Source organism: Elephas maximus, chromosome 20 (genome assembly GCF_024166365.1).
Source record: "Elephas maximus indicus isolate mEleMax1 chromosome 20, mEleMax1 primary haplotype, whole genome shotgun sequence".
Lineage (NCBI taxonomy): Eukaryota > Metazoa > Chordata > Mammalia > Proboscidea > Elephantidae > Elephas > Elephas maximus.
The window spans coordinates 66,903,546-66,920,741 of NC_064838.1; the positions used below are offsets into that span (position 1 = coordinate 66,903,546).

General features: G+C 42.0%; 1 protein-coding gene across 4 annotated transcripts in view; it reads left to right on the forward strand.

The window, feature by feature from the left end:
* Positions 1-17,196, forward strand: part of PTPRG (protein tyrosine phosphatase receptor type G) — an 823,034-nt gene that overhangs the window by 479,382 nt on the left and 326,456 nt on the right. For all 4 annotated transcript variants that reach the window (XM_049861696.1, XM_049861694.1, XM_049861693.1 and 1 more), the window contains one exon: positions 8,231-8,379. In XM_049861696.1, coding sequence (XP_049717653.1) covers positions 8,231-8,379 — 149 coding nt within the window. The remainder of the gene's footprint in view (positions 1-8,230; positions 8,380-17,196) is intronic.

Genomic DNA, 17,196 nt, shown 5'->3' on the forward strand with positions numbered 1-17,196 from the left:
CATTGCTTAATGTATCTGTTGTTGTACCAGTACCAGGCTGTTTTGACTACCATAGCTGTATAGTAGGTTCTGAGGTCAGGTAGCATGATTCCTTCTACTTTATTCTTCTTCTTCAGTAGTGCTTTACTTATCCAGGGCCTCTTCCCTTTCCATATAAAGTTAGTGATTAGTTTTTCCATCTCTTCAAAGAATGTTGTTGATATTTGGATCGGGATTGCATTGTATTTGTAAATTGCATTCAGTAGAATTGTCATTTTCACAGTGTTGAGTCTACCTATCCATGAGCATGGTATGTTTTCCCACTTATGTAGGTCTCTTTTGGTTTCTTGCAGTAGTGTTTTGTAGTTTTCTTTGTATAGGCCTTTTATATCCCTGGTTGGATTTATTCCCAAGTATTTAATTTTTTTAGGGGCTCTTATAAATGGCAGCACTTAACCACTACGCCACCGGGTCGCTGTGAGTCAGAATTGACTCGACGGCGCTAGGTATTATAAATGGTATTGTTTTCCTGATATTCTTTTCATCGCTCTCTTTATTGGTGTTTAGGAATCCAACTGATATTTGTATGTTTATCTTGTATCCTGCAACTTTGCTGGATCTTTCCATTAGTTCCAATAGTTTTCTCATGGGGTCTCTTGGTTTTTTTTTATGTATAGTGTCATATCATCCGCAAATAGGGGCAGTTTAACTTCTTCATTACCAATGTGGAGGCCCTATATTTCTGTTTCTTGCCTTATTGCTTTAGCTAGGACTTCCAACACAATGTTAAATAGGAGTGGTGATAAAAGGCATCCTTGTCTTGTTCCTGTTCTAAAGAGGAACGTTTTCAGCCTTTCTGCATTAAGAATGATGTTGGCCATTGGTTTTGCATATATGCCCTTTATTAGGTTGAGAAATTTTCCTTCTATACCTATTTTATTGAGAGTTTTTCTCAGAAATTGTTGTTGGACTTCGTTGAATGCCTTTTCTGCATCAATTGAGATGATCATAGGATTCTTTTCTTTCTTTTTATTTATGTGGTGGATTATGTTGATTGATTTGCAAATTTTGAACCATCCTTGCATACCTGGTATGAATCCTACTTGGTCATGGTATATTATTTTTTTGATATGCTGCTGAATTCTATTGGCTAGAGTTTTGTTGAGAATTTTTGCATCTGGGGACTTCTTAAGGCACATATAATGGCAGTTGATGATGACTCTAGGACTATTATAAGAACTCAAGAAAAGGTTTAAACAGAAAAAAAAGCATTCTTTCATGGTTACAAGGGTGAGGAGGGAGGGGAATTCACTAGTTAGTAGACAGGGATCAACTTCAGTGAAGGGAACGACAACACAGAATACAGGGGGAAAAATTTTAAAAAGAAGAAAAAAAGTGACTTATTAAAATAGTAAGGCATAAACACTGGTCAGAATTATAAAATCTCATTATTTTTAAAGCAAGTACCAAATTTAAAACAAGATTAAAAAATATTAATTAAAAAAAAGTGCCTGAGTGACCTAGGTGCCTACTTGGCTGCTCACCTCAAGGCTGGAGGTTCAGGTCCACCCAGAGATGATCTACTTCTGAAAGATCAGCCACTGACAACCCTATGAGAGTTCTGCTTTGACACACATGGAGCCACCGGGAGTCATGGTCAACTCAAAGGCAGCTGGCGTATTTTTAAGGGGTTTTCAATTCCCTTCTTCACGACGCTTGTTTTCCTCCTAAATTCATGGACTTTAACGCTTAGTTCCCACTCCAGATGTGATGCCATGGTACTAACATGGCTGCCCAAATGTCACATGCATGTATAAGCCTTTAGTGGTCATGAGATTGGAAAGGAAGCTTCTAGGAAATTTGTGTGTATATTTGTCTTCATACCATTCTAACCATTTGGGCTTTCTGTTCTATTTGTCTTTCTCCATGTCCCTCTCTGTGAGCTTGTACTTTTTCCCTGCTTCCTTCCCTCTCCCATTCCCCCTTGTGTCTCTCCTTGAATTTACCCTCTCCTGTGGCATGTCTCTGTCTCTCAGTCTTTTTGTGTCTGGTTTACTCCCTGCTCCTGGTGCTGGCTCCACTTTCCCCCTTCTTTCTGTTTTCCTTCCTTAGAGCTGACCACAAAAGAGAACTGAAGCACAAAAAGTGTTTTGATTTATTACATATATGGAATAGAGAACTTAGTGTTGATAGTGATAACCTGAGCTTTTTCTCATTTCAGTAAAAGCTCTCTTATCCCTGATGTTGGAGTGGGAGGGCCTGGATAGGTAAGGTACATAAATAGTTCCTCAAAGATATTTTCTTAGGATTTCCAAACTCACTTTATACCAAACCATTGCCTTTATTTATTTTTTCCAACACCCCACTCCCCTACCTCAATTCTTAGTAGTTGTCAGCCGCTGCCAAGTCGGCACAGACTCGTGGTGACCATTGCACTGCCTACACCATCTTCATGATGATTGGTACGTTTGAGTCCATTGTTAATGGCCATTATGTTAGTCCATCTCGTTGACACAATCTCTCACCTTCACAGCCCTTCAACTTTACCAACCACGATATCCTTCTCCAGCGATTGGTTGCCCCTGATGATAGGTCCAAAGTAATTTAGTGAGTTGAAATCTCAGACAATATTGTATGATTCTTAGGGTTTTCACTGGCTAATTTTGAGAAGTAGATTGCGAAGCCTTTCTTCCTAGACTGTGTTAGTCTGGAAACTCCACTGAAACCTGTTTACCATAGGTGACCCTCCTGGTATTTGAAATACGAGGGGCATAGCTTCCAGCATCATGGCAACACGTAAGCCACCACAGCATGACAAACTGACAGCCAGATGGTAGGAATGATCCTTAATAGATATAAATATGGGGCACCACAGACAGGCCAGGTGAGGGCATCACTCCTGGGTCCTGGTTTATTTTGAGCTGAGTTTTGTTTTGTTACTAATGAATTGGTCATTTCCCTTACACAGAGGCTGCCAAGCTTTTGATTAAAGTAAAAATTTCAGCCAAGGAGACAGATGTTTAGAAACATCTAGGTGTTCAGCATCATTTCCATTGAGAACGTCCAACCCCAACTTTGTAATAACCTAGGGCATCTCTCATTAACTCCAGATTGCACAAAAAAGTAAATTAAGTTTAAAAAGAAAAGTTCACCCTTTTGGGGCATGCTAAGTCTGGGTTAACAAGCTCAGCTGTTAACCAAAAGGCTGAAAATTTGAGTCTACTCAGGAGCCTTGGAAGAAAGCCCTGGCAATCTACTTCCCAAAAACCAGCCATTGAAAACCCTATGGAGCACAGTCCTGCTCTGACACACGTGGGATCGTTATGAGTTGGAATCAACTTGGTGACAACTGGAAGGAAAAAAAAAAAGTATGCTTTGGCTCTTCACCTCTTAAGTGTTTGTCTTCCAAAGGCCCAAATTCTTTGGTTCATTCATCTAGTTCATTCGAGTTCATTCAGTCTTATCTGAACCCTGGAATTCCAGTTGGAGCTATTTCACTGGGGTCTCCCTTTGTCTACACAAACTGCAAGCTCTGTTTTCTGTCTTTTAAGCTCCGTTTCTGTTCTGTTATCCCCACCACCCCAGCCCTTGCATTCAGGTTTCTGGGTAGGCAGAAGCTTCATTTACCAGTTTTCTGAACTTTGAAGTTTATTTTGAAGGGTCCCCCTTTGTTTAGGGCATAGAACCCTCTGCTAGACTGTTATTTGTCGTGTCTCAGGTGGTTAAAGGGACAGCTAGTGCCACTTGTTCACCTTGCTCAGTTCAGCAGTGAGCTCACGGAGACCCAGGACAGTCTGAAGACTTGACAGCCCTTGGATAGGTGAGGCTGCTCTCACTCAACGTGTTCAGCGTCTCTTTTCTGGACTTGCTGCCCTAACATAACCTAAGTTTCTGCCAGCCACTGTTGCCTACCTCCTACTCCATACAGTCCAAAGGAGCGGTCTCTCCCTCTTTCTTCCTCATTATCTCTCTTGGGTGTATCAGGGACTTCCCATTTCTCTTGGGATAAAGATAAGCTGCTCACTGTCTTCTCATTCTCTAGACTTCTTGTGTCACTAAACCCAAAAGCTTGTTGGACTCAGGGTTAAGAAATCCTGAATTTGAACCTCCTACCTGCTTCTTTGTAGTAGTTAACAGCTACAGCTGCTAACCAAAAGGTGAGTAGTTCAAATCCATCAGTTGCTCCTTGGAAACTCTATGGGGCAGTTCTACTCTGTCCTATAGGGTCGCTATGAGTCGATATTGACTTGATGGCAACGGGCTTGGTTCGGTTTGGCACCTGCTTCTACTGCTTCTGGCATTCTGCTTGGATTCCCTCTCGATCCGTATTAGCCATTTAAAGACCAGAAGGGCTAGTTGATGGATTTTCTGCCTCCCACCCTATCTTGTTGTTTCCCAGTCTTCAGCTCTTTGCCCGTTACCTTCCTAATTTTCACCTTACCCAGATGCTGCTGTTACTACTTTTGTTTTTAAGTTCGAATTAAGATTCATTATTTATTGTTATTTTAGTAGTATTCACTTATTCTTTTTATTTCAATTGGCTAACTTTATTTTAATTAAATGAACTGATTTTAAAAGAAGATTTATCAACACCATAAATGGAAAAACCAGTGCTGTTTGACAGTACTGGACTGACTGTTAAAAAATATGTGTATCCTGTGAGAGTAAATCAGAGTTATGGAAGTTAAGAAATTCTAGCTCAGTGCTTACTCCTGGGTGAAAGGGCGCGTGAAGGAGTATCAGGGAGATGTAGCACCAAACTAAGATTTTCTCTTCCTTGATGTGGTCGAAAGGACTGAAATAATCAAGAAAAGGAAACCCCTTTCTTACTCTGCTTTAACAAATTTAAAGCATCTGCCCAGCAATTACCACCTCCTCCCGTGTGGCATTTGGGACGTAACTGTCCTTGCTGTTGTCCCTACCTAATGACACTTACTATTCTACGGAATGACGGTATTGCATTAAGATGGCTCCACCTGAAAACAGAGTTATACCTGTGTGGTCGCCCGTCTGCGCTGCACACCAGCTCCGCCCACGTCACTAGAAATGAGCTGGATAATAGCAGCCATTGAGTGAGTGCTCACTGCATTTCTGGCACTGTGTTAAGTACTTTCTGTGTGTGGTTTCCTTCAGGAGTCAAAATAGCCTCACAAAGTAGACACTGTTATTATCCCCGTTTAAACAGGACTGGAAACTGGGGCAGGAGGAAGTCGGGTCACCCGCTCAAGGGCGCTTTACTGTTAAGTGACAGGACAGGATTTCAACCCAGGTCTGGCCATCTCTCAAGCTCCTGCTCAGAGACATTCTGGGTCTGTGGTTACCACCTTCATTCAGCCCATTCTGCTTTAAAACAGCAGGGCTAGATGCAGTCATCAGAAATTTGGTCCATGATGGCCGGGAAAGTTCTTGCTTTCCTGTTTCCTATGTAAACACAAATTTAAGTGTTTTCAGAAGGGGGATGCGTGCGTGTGCTCCAGCGAGAGAGACTGTGAAATGAAAAACGAGATTAATGCTTCAGATTGTACAGCTTCCTAATTATGCTTTTAATTATTCATATAAAACAAGGAAAATGACCCCTGACAGAGACATAAATGATTTAGGTAAAATCAAATATTTATAAGATGCTGCTGAGTCCCTGGGTACATTGTAACAGATGCACTCAAAACGCTCTGCCTTCGTCCTTCTGATGCAAAATGTTATGTGTGGAATTTATAGCAGGCTGAGAGCAATCAGCAGTGTTTAAGACATGGCAGAGCTAATTCCTACATGTTTTGACATTGGAACTAAAAGTATATGCTTGGTATAATTGTAATATTTTAACTTCCAAAATAGGGGTCACCAAATGACAACCCCACTGCTTGTTTTTACATACTTAAATGTTTGAAGAAAAAAGAATTAAAAGAATAATATTTACCAACGCATGAAGATTATATCAAATTCAAATTTCCACATCTGTAAATAAAGCTTTATTGGAACACAGCCTCTCCCATTTGTTTGTATGCTATCGATGAGTGTTTCTGGGCTACAAAGGCTGGGTTGAATAGCTGCAACAGAAACCATATGGCCCACAAAGCCAAAAAATATTTACTGTTTGGTCCTCTGCAGGATGCTTGCTGACCCCTGTTCTGAAATAATGACTAAAAAATAAATAAATAAATGTGGAACAATGCCGTGTTGTCTTTAATTGCCATAAGAAACACTTAAATCATTTTATCACTTAATTCACTGTGCCGCTAATTGAAAGCTCGTTGTATATTTTTCAAAGTTGGTAAAAAAAACTGCCTTTTGAATGCAATAAAAAAGGATTTACACGAGCAAGATTCCTTCACTCCTTTATAAAGAAAAGTGCTGAAACTAATTGCACTGTTTTAGATGTGGGTCGTTAGTCTAGTCCTTATCTTTTATGGAAACCTAATTTTTATGTGGGATTTCCGCCCAAGCTCTAACTGGGATCTCTTCAGGAAGAAGGTACAGTGAGGGGATCTGAGCACTTTCCCATGGCTTACTCAGCGTGGCTTTTGATCACAACCATTCAGTGTATTTTTTTATACATACTTAGCAGTCAATAAGTATTTGTTGAATAAATGAATGAATGAGTTCAGCCACTTCAGAGAACATAAACCAGGGACTGCAGCACTTGTAAAATAGAATCCGTTTTTTAGGCATTTTAACAACTACTTTTGTTATTTTTTTTTTTTGAAAAAGAGTTTTTCCTTCTGCTAGTGGAAAGCTAAGTTATTGGTTCTCAGTTTCTCTTTCCCAGGTTCCAACTCACAGCCACCCTATAGGACAGAGTAGAACGGCCCCATAGGGTTTCCAAGGGATGGCTGGTGGATTTGAACTGCTGACCTTTTTGGTTGGCAGCGGAACGCCTAACCCTCGAGCCACCAGGTCTTCTTTCAAAGGAGAGGGATGTGTTTTTGAAATTTCGGGTTTGAATTGGCTGAGGTTCCCTGTGCTGTGGATGTGTTCTATTGGTGAGCTAAGAGAAATTCCCCCATGCTTAAACCCGTTGCTGTCGAGGCGATTAGAATTTTAAAAAAGTAGTAAAGTGAATCTAGCTAGGTGCTAATATTTGAGAAACCCTGGTGGCATAGTGGTTAAGAGTTAAAGATGCTAACCAAAAGGTCACCCGCTCTAATCCACCAGGCACTCCTTGGAAACTGTGGGGAAGTTCCGCTCTGTCCTGTAGGGTCGCTATGAGTCGAAATCAGTTTTTAATGAGTAGATTCTGCACTGCACTGTCCTGGCTGTGTTATCAGATGCTGTAAATGACAACCCCAGTCCCCGACGTTTCACCGCTGTTGTTGCCTTCATATTGGAGAACACTGAAATTTGATTTCCTGTTACGTTGCCTAAGTTTTCTGATCAAAGAACCATAACTGTCATGTCTGGCTTTTCATATATTTACCCATCTCACTCCAGTCCTTGAATCTTGGGGTAATCACAGGAATCAGTGCTTTAAAAAATCACTCTCCAGATAATTTTGATCAGTGACTCAGAGAGACATGTTTTGTCATTGTCTCCTTTTTTTCATCTGTTAAATGGATAAGAAATTCTGAAACCATTCCCTGGGATTTGTCGTGATTTAGAGCCAGTTTAGTGACGTCATGTGTCACCCATGACACATGGGGTCGCCATGAGCCAGGCTCTTCTCACAGCAGCACAAGACAGTATCAGTGACCCCAGGAATCAGTGGGGGTTCGGTGATGGAATTCTTGTCCTCTGTGGAGGAGACTCGGATTTGATTCCCAGTCTCTGCACCTCACGTGCAGCCACCACCCGTGTGTCAGCGGAGGCTTGTGTCTTCTACAATGCTGAGCAGATCTCAGCAGTGCTTCCAGACTGAGGTGGTCTAGGAAGAAAGGCTTGGTGATCTACTTCAAAAATGAACCAGTGAAAACTCTGTGGATCAGACGTGCAGCTGGCCACGGAGGTGGTGTAGGACTGGCTACTGTTTTGTTCTCTTGTGTGTGGGGACCCCTTGAGTCGGGAGCTGACCCTGAACCAGCTAAAAACGACAGCAGTGACCCCGGCAGTCTGCAGCAAAAAACGTGCAGATTTATTCAGACGGCTGTTTTTGACTTGTTTTGTTTAAATAGCTACCCCCTCCCACACAAAAAAAAAGCTACATAAGGAGCTAATTCACGTCATGGTCATTGTAAACTTTATCAGGCACAACGTAAGGGATCCTTAGAGTTTGGTTTTGAAACTCACTTTCTTTTCCTTCCTTCCCTCCCGTTTTACACAGTGGCCATCCTTCTGAAAGATGACTACTTTGTCAGCGGCGCAGGCCTGCCCGGGAGATTTAAAGCTGAGAAGGTGGAATTTCACTGGGGCCACAGCAATGGCTCGGCAGGCTCTGAACACAGCATCAATGGCAGGCGGTTTCCCGTCGAGGTGAGAGAAACTTGAGATCTCAGACTGCCTTGGGTCTTTACGTTAATGAGATGCCATGTTTTTTATCCCCGTTTTTCACATGAAACTCTTGTGGTACCTACCTTTGTCTCTGGAAATCCTTTGTCTACAGCGTGGCAGGCGGCTGTCTACCCTCAAGTGCCTCGTCTTCGTTCAAGTAGAAAAATGCATAGAAGTCATAGACGTCATGATTTGAGCAGACTCGCCCCAGGTCAATGATTTTCAGCCATTTGCTTCTTTGACACAGTTTCTGTTTACTACCCCCTTCTGAAACCCTGCTTTCTAAAGGTGACATTTTATAGGAAACTGGGGTGATTTCATTTGCACCCTTTAGAGAAAAGTTAGTTGACATATTAAGAGACATCGCAAAACCTTCTCTCAGTAGGGAAGTCGCTCTGAGTGTTTTTTTGCTCCTACCAGCTGTTCAGAAAGTGGCTGTGGCCATAGGTGGCATGAGTCCTGTTGGCTTTGCTGGGAGTTGATGGTGACATTTTGCTTCCCTGTGTTGGTTTTCTCACAGATTCATGCTGCCAGGAACAGGGAGGGTATGGGCGCAACCTGGTTATGTGCTGAGTGTATGTTCTCAGAGCAGGGGTGAGGCAGGGAGCAGGTTTCAAAACTTCTTTATTAACATTTGGTGGGGATAACACACCCCTTCCATTGCTTTTAATCACAGTCAGTGGGAATATTCTTTTATTTTTATAAATATTGAGACTCCCCAGCATTTATGATCTTATTTCTGTATGCATGTCTGGGATCAAACTGACAACAGCAACTCAGAAAGGTTAGATAGGAAGCTTAGGGGGCAGTGAACCCACGTTAATTTTGTGGCATAATTTGCAAAAAGGTAGGATATTTGCCCAACTTGGAAAATGTGTGCAGTATCACTGAATTGTACACTTAGAATTTGTTGAAATGGTTTATCTTTTGCTGTGTAAGTTTTCACAAAAAACAAGTAAGTAAATGATATGCAAGAAATATATTGGGGTTCCCATGTTATAAGCCTTCTATGGTACAGGTTCACACCTGTGGCTGGACTGAAATGTGGTAGGCCTTTGAATATTTGTCTCATTGGAAGTATCTTTTCATCAGAGGTGTGAAATGGGCAAGGAAAATTTTCACTCTTAGTGTTTCGTAGCTTCTGTTAAGCCATGGTCTGCTTAAAGAATCTGATGAGTGCTTTGGATGCCCTTCACATAGAAGAGGCATGTTTATATCTGTGCATAGGTTTATGTAAAATTTATAAGGCTTCATAACTCCTCCCTGCTCCCCAAACCCATTCATGGGCCTATTAGGCATCCCTGAAACTTAGGTGAACAACTCCTACAAAAGGAGAAAGTCAATTATTTCTTTGTTGTCGAGCCAAGGTCTCTAAGAAAGACACGATTCACACAGGTACTGGTTGGAATAACGTGTTACTCCCATAGAGAAGAGTCAGATAACAATCAGTTCTATATGTGGGTGTCAGTCCCCCATGGCCAGTGGGTCTCACTCCACAGCCAGTACTGGCCTGGTGGTCTGCACTCACCCCTCTCCTGTGCTGCAGGCAAAGGAACCCATTCCTTCCCCACTGGGAAAAGATACAACAATGAGATTGGCCAACTGCTGTATGAGGCACACATGAAATGAACAGTGCAAAGATTTGCTGGGTATCTAGAGCAGGGAAGGAGTTTCCCTGATAAAAAAAAAAATTTTTTTTTTTTTTTTTAAGGAGGAAGAAAAAGAAACTAAGACAGTCGGAGGCTTAGTACCCAGCTTCCACTATCAGTGAATGTTCCAGGCCCAGGGCTCTGGTTAGACGTTCCCGATAAGGGTCTGCAATGGACTGTACTTCCAACATTTATAGGTGCTCATGTGCACTTGTGTGTGTGTGTGTCTGTGCGTGTGTGTTATCCACGACTGTCAGAGAAGCTGGAGATTGTTACTCTGAGAAAATACTTCATACTCTTGTTTAGCTGACAAATTTTCATTACCAAATTTTTTCCTGTGTTAGGACCTCTCTCTCTGTGATGTTTCCTGTCCTAATCACACTAATTATGTGTAGCATGAGTAAGGTTTCCACTTAATGGCCTCTCCTCCCTTTAATTTGAATGAATCATTTCTTAGAAGTCTGAGCTTTATTTGCACTTAGAAAACTTGATTCCTAGAAGCAAATTACATCGTGTTTTTAGGTGTGGGGTTTTCCTTTCTGACCTCGTTGACTGGTTCCCATTGAGTTGTGAATTGAGGGAGTGGCTTGCGTACAGCCAACTTTGCTCTGAAGCCTCTTTGTCTTAGAACTGGGTTGCCATTTGTTCAGTGAATGTTGTTCTGGACTAAAGACCTGTGCTTGAAAGCTTGAAAACTTAATCTGGCTGCTGCTACATTGGAACAGAAGACCTTTGGGGCTAGGAACTGGAAACTTAGACCTCATTCATAATCACATCACTGCCCGTAATGCCGAGATGGGCCTGTCTCCTCTTTACCCTGGATTCTGGAAAGATGCATCCAGTAGGGTGTAGTTTCTTCTGAAAGCTTACAACTTTAACTGAATATTTCAGTTTTCCTTTGCTCAAAGAGAGTCTTTGAATTCAGAAACGAATTTGAAATGGCAGCAACAATGCTCAGGCTTATTGTTTGGCCACCTTGTTTGGATTTTTTTCTTGTAAGTAATGTCAGATGGTGAAGCTGCCTGTATTAATTGGGTTCCTCACAGAACCCCATCTGGTTCATAGCTTGCTTTTTTTTTTTTGGATGTGATAAACACATTAAATTACTTAGTGGATATATTTGGAGGAACTTGATTTTTACAGATGAAAGGTAACTAGATCAAATTTAACTTTAAAATATATACAAAACAGCTGCTCACTTTTAGCCCAAAACGTGCCGGTAATATTTTATGTAAATATCCTTTACTTGAACTCTTTATTAACTCCAGCTCTTCCTGAGATTTTTGTACCGTTTGTATATCTCAAACTTGGTTTATTTCTTTCCACATACCTAAATTGTTTTCTAAGAAAGTAAAAAAAATTTTAATTTATCAACACTGGGGCATTATTCGTTTGTCTGTGTCCATTGTGCATGGAGGGCCAGGAAAGAGTCATTGTTGAGGAGTCCACTGGGAGAGGTAGACTAGAGCAGGGTTCTCAGCCTGGGACAGTGTTGCCCCCCCAAGGAACATTTGGCAGTGCCTAGAGACTTTTTCTTCACTTTTTTTTTATTGTGGTAAAATATGTATATTACCAAACATTGCCAACTCAACAATTTTTACATGTGTAATTCAGTGACGTTGACTACGTTCATCATGTTGTACAACCATTATCACTGTCCTTTTCCAAATTATTCTGCAGAAACTCAGTGCCCTCTAAGCAATGACTCCTCCTTTCCCCTGCCCTCCTACCCCTAAAAAGCTTTGGTCTATATTCTTGCCTATTTCATATAAGTAGGATCATACAATATTTGTCCCTTTGTGCCTGGTTTCTTTCAGCCAGAGTAACATTTTCAAGGTCCTCCATGATGTAGCATGTATCAGGACTTGGAGATGTTTTTGGTCGTCACAATTGGGGGCAATCGTTTGTTACTGGCATCCAGTGAGTAGAGGTCAGGGATGCTGCTAAACACCCTACAATGCACAGGACAGCGCCAACAAGAAAGAATTATCTGGCCCCAAATGTCGGTAGTGCTGTGGTGGTGAGACTCCGGAGCAGAGAAAGTAGTGCGTTTGGTAGAATTGAGCCTCTCTTTCTTGTATGGTTTAGGTTTAAACACATTTGAATAATGAGGATGCATCTCTTGAGAAGTTCCATCATCTTGTAGTTTTTGGAGAGGAAACGTGCCCAGGTATTCAGCTTGCGCTTTGCCTTACACATAACAGCATTTCTGTCACTCATTCTCTTTGACCCCACCTGAGGCAAAGTCATGACCTTGGGAATTTCTACAGCTGCCTACAGGTTGATTTTGAAGTATATGCCTCCCTGGAAGCTGGCTCTGCTCCCCGAAGGTAAGTTGCAACAAACACAACTTGATTGGCTTTGCTGCCTCCTAGGAATTCTCTGAGGTCATTTAGGACAACTTTATCTGCACACATTTAGAAATTAGACCTCTCCGTATTCTCCTGGCTGAAATCCTGGGCCCAGTCTTTTAGTTTCTACACTTATAAATATCCAGTCTAATAGAAGGGGAAAAAAAGTCTTCGTAAAACAAAACAAAAACCCTTTAATAGCCAACATTCTTTACAGCTCGGTTCAAGTTGGAAAAGAACGTTGGAGTCAGATTGTAATGCCCAGCCTATTTTATTTCTTGTCTGCCAGCGCTGGGATACAAAGGTGGACAAGAAAAACCGGGTGGCTGCCCTCAAGGTGTTTGCACTCTAGTGGTGACACAGAAAATAAAGGATAAAGGAACAGTCACATAAGTAGCTATATAATTTCTGTTGTGATATGGCCTCTAAAAGAAAGGACCATCTTGTGCCAGGATATGGAAGGCCTCTGGAGAATGTGATATTTATTGAGACAAAAGAGGTGAATTCGAGCTCGCCAGGAATATGCTACGGCCCTGAGGCAGGTCATACTTGGTAAATTTAAGGAATAAATAGACGTCATTATGGGAGTTATGGTAGGCAGGGTAAGGACTTCTCAGAGATGTCCATGCCCTAATTCTGGCACCTGTGAAAATGTTACTTTACATGGCAAAAAGAAATTTGCTAATGTGGTCAAAAGACACAGAATATTCCAGCAATTAAAACAGTGGTGTCAGAGTGACCTGTTCGGTTCTTCCATTTATACTCGCTTTTTGTTATCTGCCCGGTCATGGTTACCTATAATGGCTTCTACCTTCCCCTAAATTTTCTTCCTATTCCACATGCATTCCATGTTCTGTGGTGGGTAACTTAAATAAAGCTTCTCATAACACCAATAGGAATTGCATCATGTGGTATTGCCACTAATAACTGATGTTGGAGTTAATGCGAAGGAAAACCTCCAGATACAACCTCTGAGAGCTCCATTAACGTAGAGGTTCAATGCATGCTTGTTGTCTGAGGTAATTAAAATCTCATTTATTACAATGAGGAATTGCTAGAGCTGTTGATTCAGTCTTATTGGTGCTTTATGAGTTGAAGTCTTCAATAAGCTTAAATGATCCATATTGATTGTATGTGCCCTTTCCAGGGACACTCACAGCTGGTTCATTTCAGCTCTGTTTAGAGCATCTTAGCAAGTAAATAGAAGCAGAGACATTTTTCCTAATACATACCATGTATACTGTGCCATATGGTACAGGTCTGCAATCCCTTATCCCAAACCCTTGGGGCCAGATGTTTTGAAACTGAGAATCTTTTAGAAACGTATTGTGGTGCATATGCCGTATATATTGCAGGGGACACCCAGGAGGATCTGAGGCTGCCTCCCTTTAATGCATTAATATTTCCATGCACACAGATGCATATTCACACTAAGTGGGAAAAATCAATACTCCCAGTAGCTTCACCTCTCTGCACATAAGGTTTTCCCACCCAATTAGTCTTTGCACCAAAATTATAAATTAACAACAACCAAAAAAATCTACACTTTGTCCTTGAAAGCTTTTGAGATTTCATCATTGTAGATAAAAGATTTGTGGACCTGTATTTTTTAAAACTAGGTCCATAGTATGGCATCAGTGGTTTATGCCCCAAAGAGCTCTGCTTAGTGACAACTGTGCTCCTAGAATGTTGAGTATCTGGAAGCTGGATATGTCCGGATACTGGTCTGTTCCTGTTCCTTGGTTCTTCTTTCTCATAGTAAGGCACAACATTCTTTGTCCAAATTAAGGATTGTCCAGGTACAGAAAGTTTCTAGTTTTAGGTTGAGTTTGTTCTGTGATTAGTTCCTACTCTAATATTCTGTTTGGGCCTGAAGTCATTTTCAGGTATGTTACCTTGACGTGCTTCTGTCTGCCTCCCTGCCTAGGTTCAGACTACTGATTTGCCTTTCATTTTGTAAAATAGATCTTGCTTCTTCCCTGGAATGCTTCTGTTACATTCTAGTTAGACAGTTACCTTGCCTTAGATCCTTAGATTTTGGTTTAGGTGACCGGTGCCTGCCTGCCTTCTCCCTCCTGTGCTCATGGTCTCATGATGGTATCACTCCCTCTACACTGATGCAAACATGGCAGGCTGCTAGAAAATGCAGGTGTGGACCATCCCATCTCAAGATGGAGTGCCCGCATGGATCCCTGGGTTCAGTAACATCTTCTAAAACATGGACTAAGTGTTGAGTTAGGCTGGAATGCACCCCTTTTATTTATCCCTTCATTTCTGTTGGAAATAAAATTTAGACACATGAAATGCCCTCCTGAAGATTCATGTTACACGATAGCACGTCAAAGCCTTTGAAGAGTCCTGAATTGGAAAAAAACCTCTTTAATTTAACTCAACATTTTTCCAAACTTAAATGACCATTATCGCCCACCCCTTTATTTATTTATTTTTATGTAACAGTAATGTCATTCTTTTGGAAATACCAGTTTATGACTTCTCCTCTTTTAGTCCATGTTTCTTGTAAGAAATGGGGTCTCATTCAAATAAACATTTTCAGAGAATACCAATGAGGATTTGTCGTTTCCGTTATCTTGGAAGTTATAAAGACATCTTGGCTTTTTCAAAGAGCCAATGTTTAGTGTCTTTACGAGCATGATACTACTTTGCTTTGTCATTAGAGTGAACTATCATGAGAAAAGGTGAAAGGTTTTTCTATTAAAAATGACTTTGGCCATATCATACTTTTACTTTTCACCTGCCTTGTACTTTACTTAAATTCCTGGTTCTCTGAAAAGTTGCTTTGTTCACAGAGGGAGCCTTTGTTGATGGAGCTCAAGATACCACCTCTTGTCCTTGCTCTAACTTCCACCCACATGGAACGTTGGGTGTGTTAACCCTTTCGTGGATAAATATTTTTTCTTTTGGAATTTTTTTGGTGATGCCATGTTTTTTCACTAATGGAATGGATGCTGAATCATTGTTTGTTGGTAGCTTTTTTTATTATTTGAAAAATCAGAGTACCAGTTGCAAGTAGGATATATCAGTCCCGTGTTCCATGAAACACAAACACATGCAGGGCGTATTGGTCCCAAGGCGCTTCACACTTCATGGCTGCACTTGAGCCATAAAATATCTTAACTCAACTTTCCAGAAATACACATGAAATACTAAATCATCTTTGTACTTGCTGTGCATAATTGTTACCAGTTTGATTTAGAGTGGGTGGGCCATATCCGTGTTCCATGAAGCACACCACACACACAGACCTATTGGTCCCGTGGCCCAGGAAGTGCATCACAAACTATCCGCCCCCCCCAAAAACTCATTTACTTAAATGCTGCCAACTATACGTTCCCAATAGAAAAAACAGGACACAGAAAATAGTAAACATACTTGCAAGCCTTATCACACTGTGCAGGAGGCAAAAGATTCCCATAATCACTTCTCTAGGAAGCACCCCCTCATACGAATGGCTCTCAACACTCAGATATGGCCCAGACCGACTTGGCTTGTTTTTTAGGCAGTTGCACCAGTATCTGCCACGACTCCAAAGTGTACTAAAGTGGCTCAAATGCCTGCCATTAAACCTGCAAGGGCAGGAAATGTCACACAGGCATAAATGTCCCATGGTCTATGAAAGGGTTAAATATAGATTGTCTCATGTTTACCTGGAATTTACTGTTCTTTGTTTTAGCCAGTGGTGTTTTGCTTTGTAATGGCTGCTATCAGATGGCAAGGGAATTGGTGGAAATTTAATTAATGACCTGATTGAAATAAAGATTCCGTTTTAGCACAAAACAGTTCATCTTCTGCTAGTGAAATATTTCATTTCCACCTGGCTGATCTTTAATGTGTATTTTCTGTGTTAATTGAGGGGAACATCTGAGGATGCCTTGGTACTCAGAGCATGCTCAGTGGAGAAGTTCATGCCTGGTTGTGCAAAGCCGGAGAACAGGTATCATGAGGTGAGAGCAGCCTTGGTCCCTGGCGTGGTCAACCTGGAGATGTCTGACAGCCCTCCTCATGACAGTCATCCTTAGGTGTGAACTCGGCTCAGGGTTGTTTGATGGTGTGTCACTGGTGCACAGCATGCTGATAGCTGATTGAACCGCACTGACAATTACTGTCAAGGGGATGATACTCTCTGAAAAGAAAGTTCGGTTAAATTGGAGATATTCTTAATGTGGAAACTCATTGACCCGGGGACCTCAGACAACCAAAGAGAGGGTTAAGGTGGTAATGGTGGTGGTTGTGTTGGTGGTGGCTGTGATGGTGGTGGTGGCTGTGGTGGTCGTGGTTGCTATGATGGTGGTGGTGGCTGTGGTGGTCGTGGTGGCTATGGTGGTGGTGGTGGTGGCTGTGGTGGTCGTGGTGGCTGTGGTGGTGGTGGTGGCTGTGGTGGTCGTGGTGGCTGTGGTGGTGGTCGTGGTGGTGGTGGTGGCTGTGGTGGTCATGGTGGCTGTAGTGGTCATGGTGGCTATGATGGTGGTGGTGGCTGTGGTAGTGGTGGTGGCTATGATGGTGGTGGTGGTGGCTGTGGTGGTGGTGGTGGCTATAATGGTGGTGGTGGCAGCTACAATGGTGGTGGTGGCTGTGGTGGTCATGGTGGCTATGATGGTGGTGGTGGCTGTGGTGGTGGTGATGGCTGTGATGGTGGTGGTGGCAGCTACGATGGTGGTGATGGCTGTGGTGGTGGTGATGGCTGTGGTAGTGGTGGTGGCTATGATGGTGGTGGTGGCAGTTACGATGGTGGTGGTGGTGGCTATGATGGTGGTGGTGGCAGCTACAATGGTCGTGGTGGC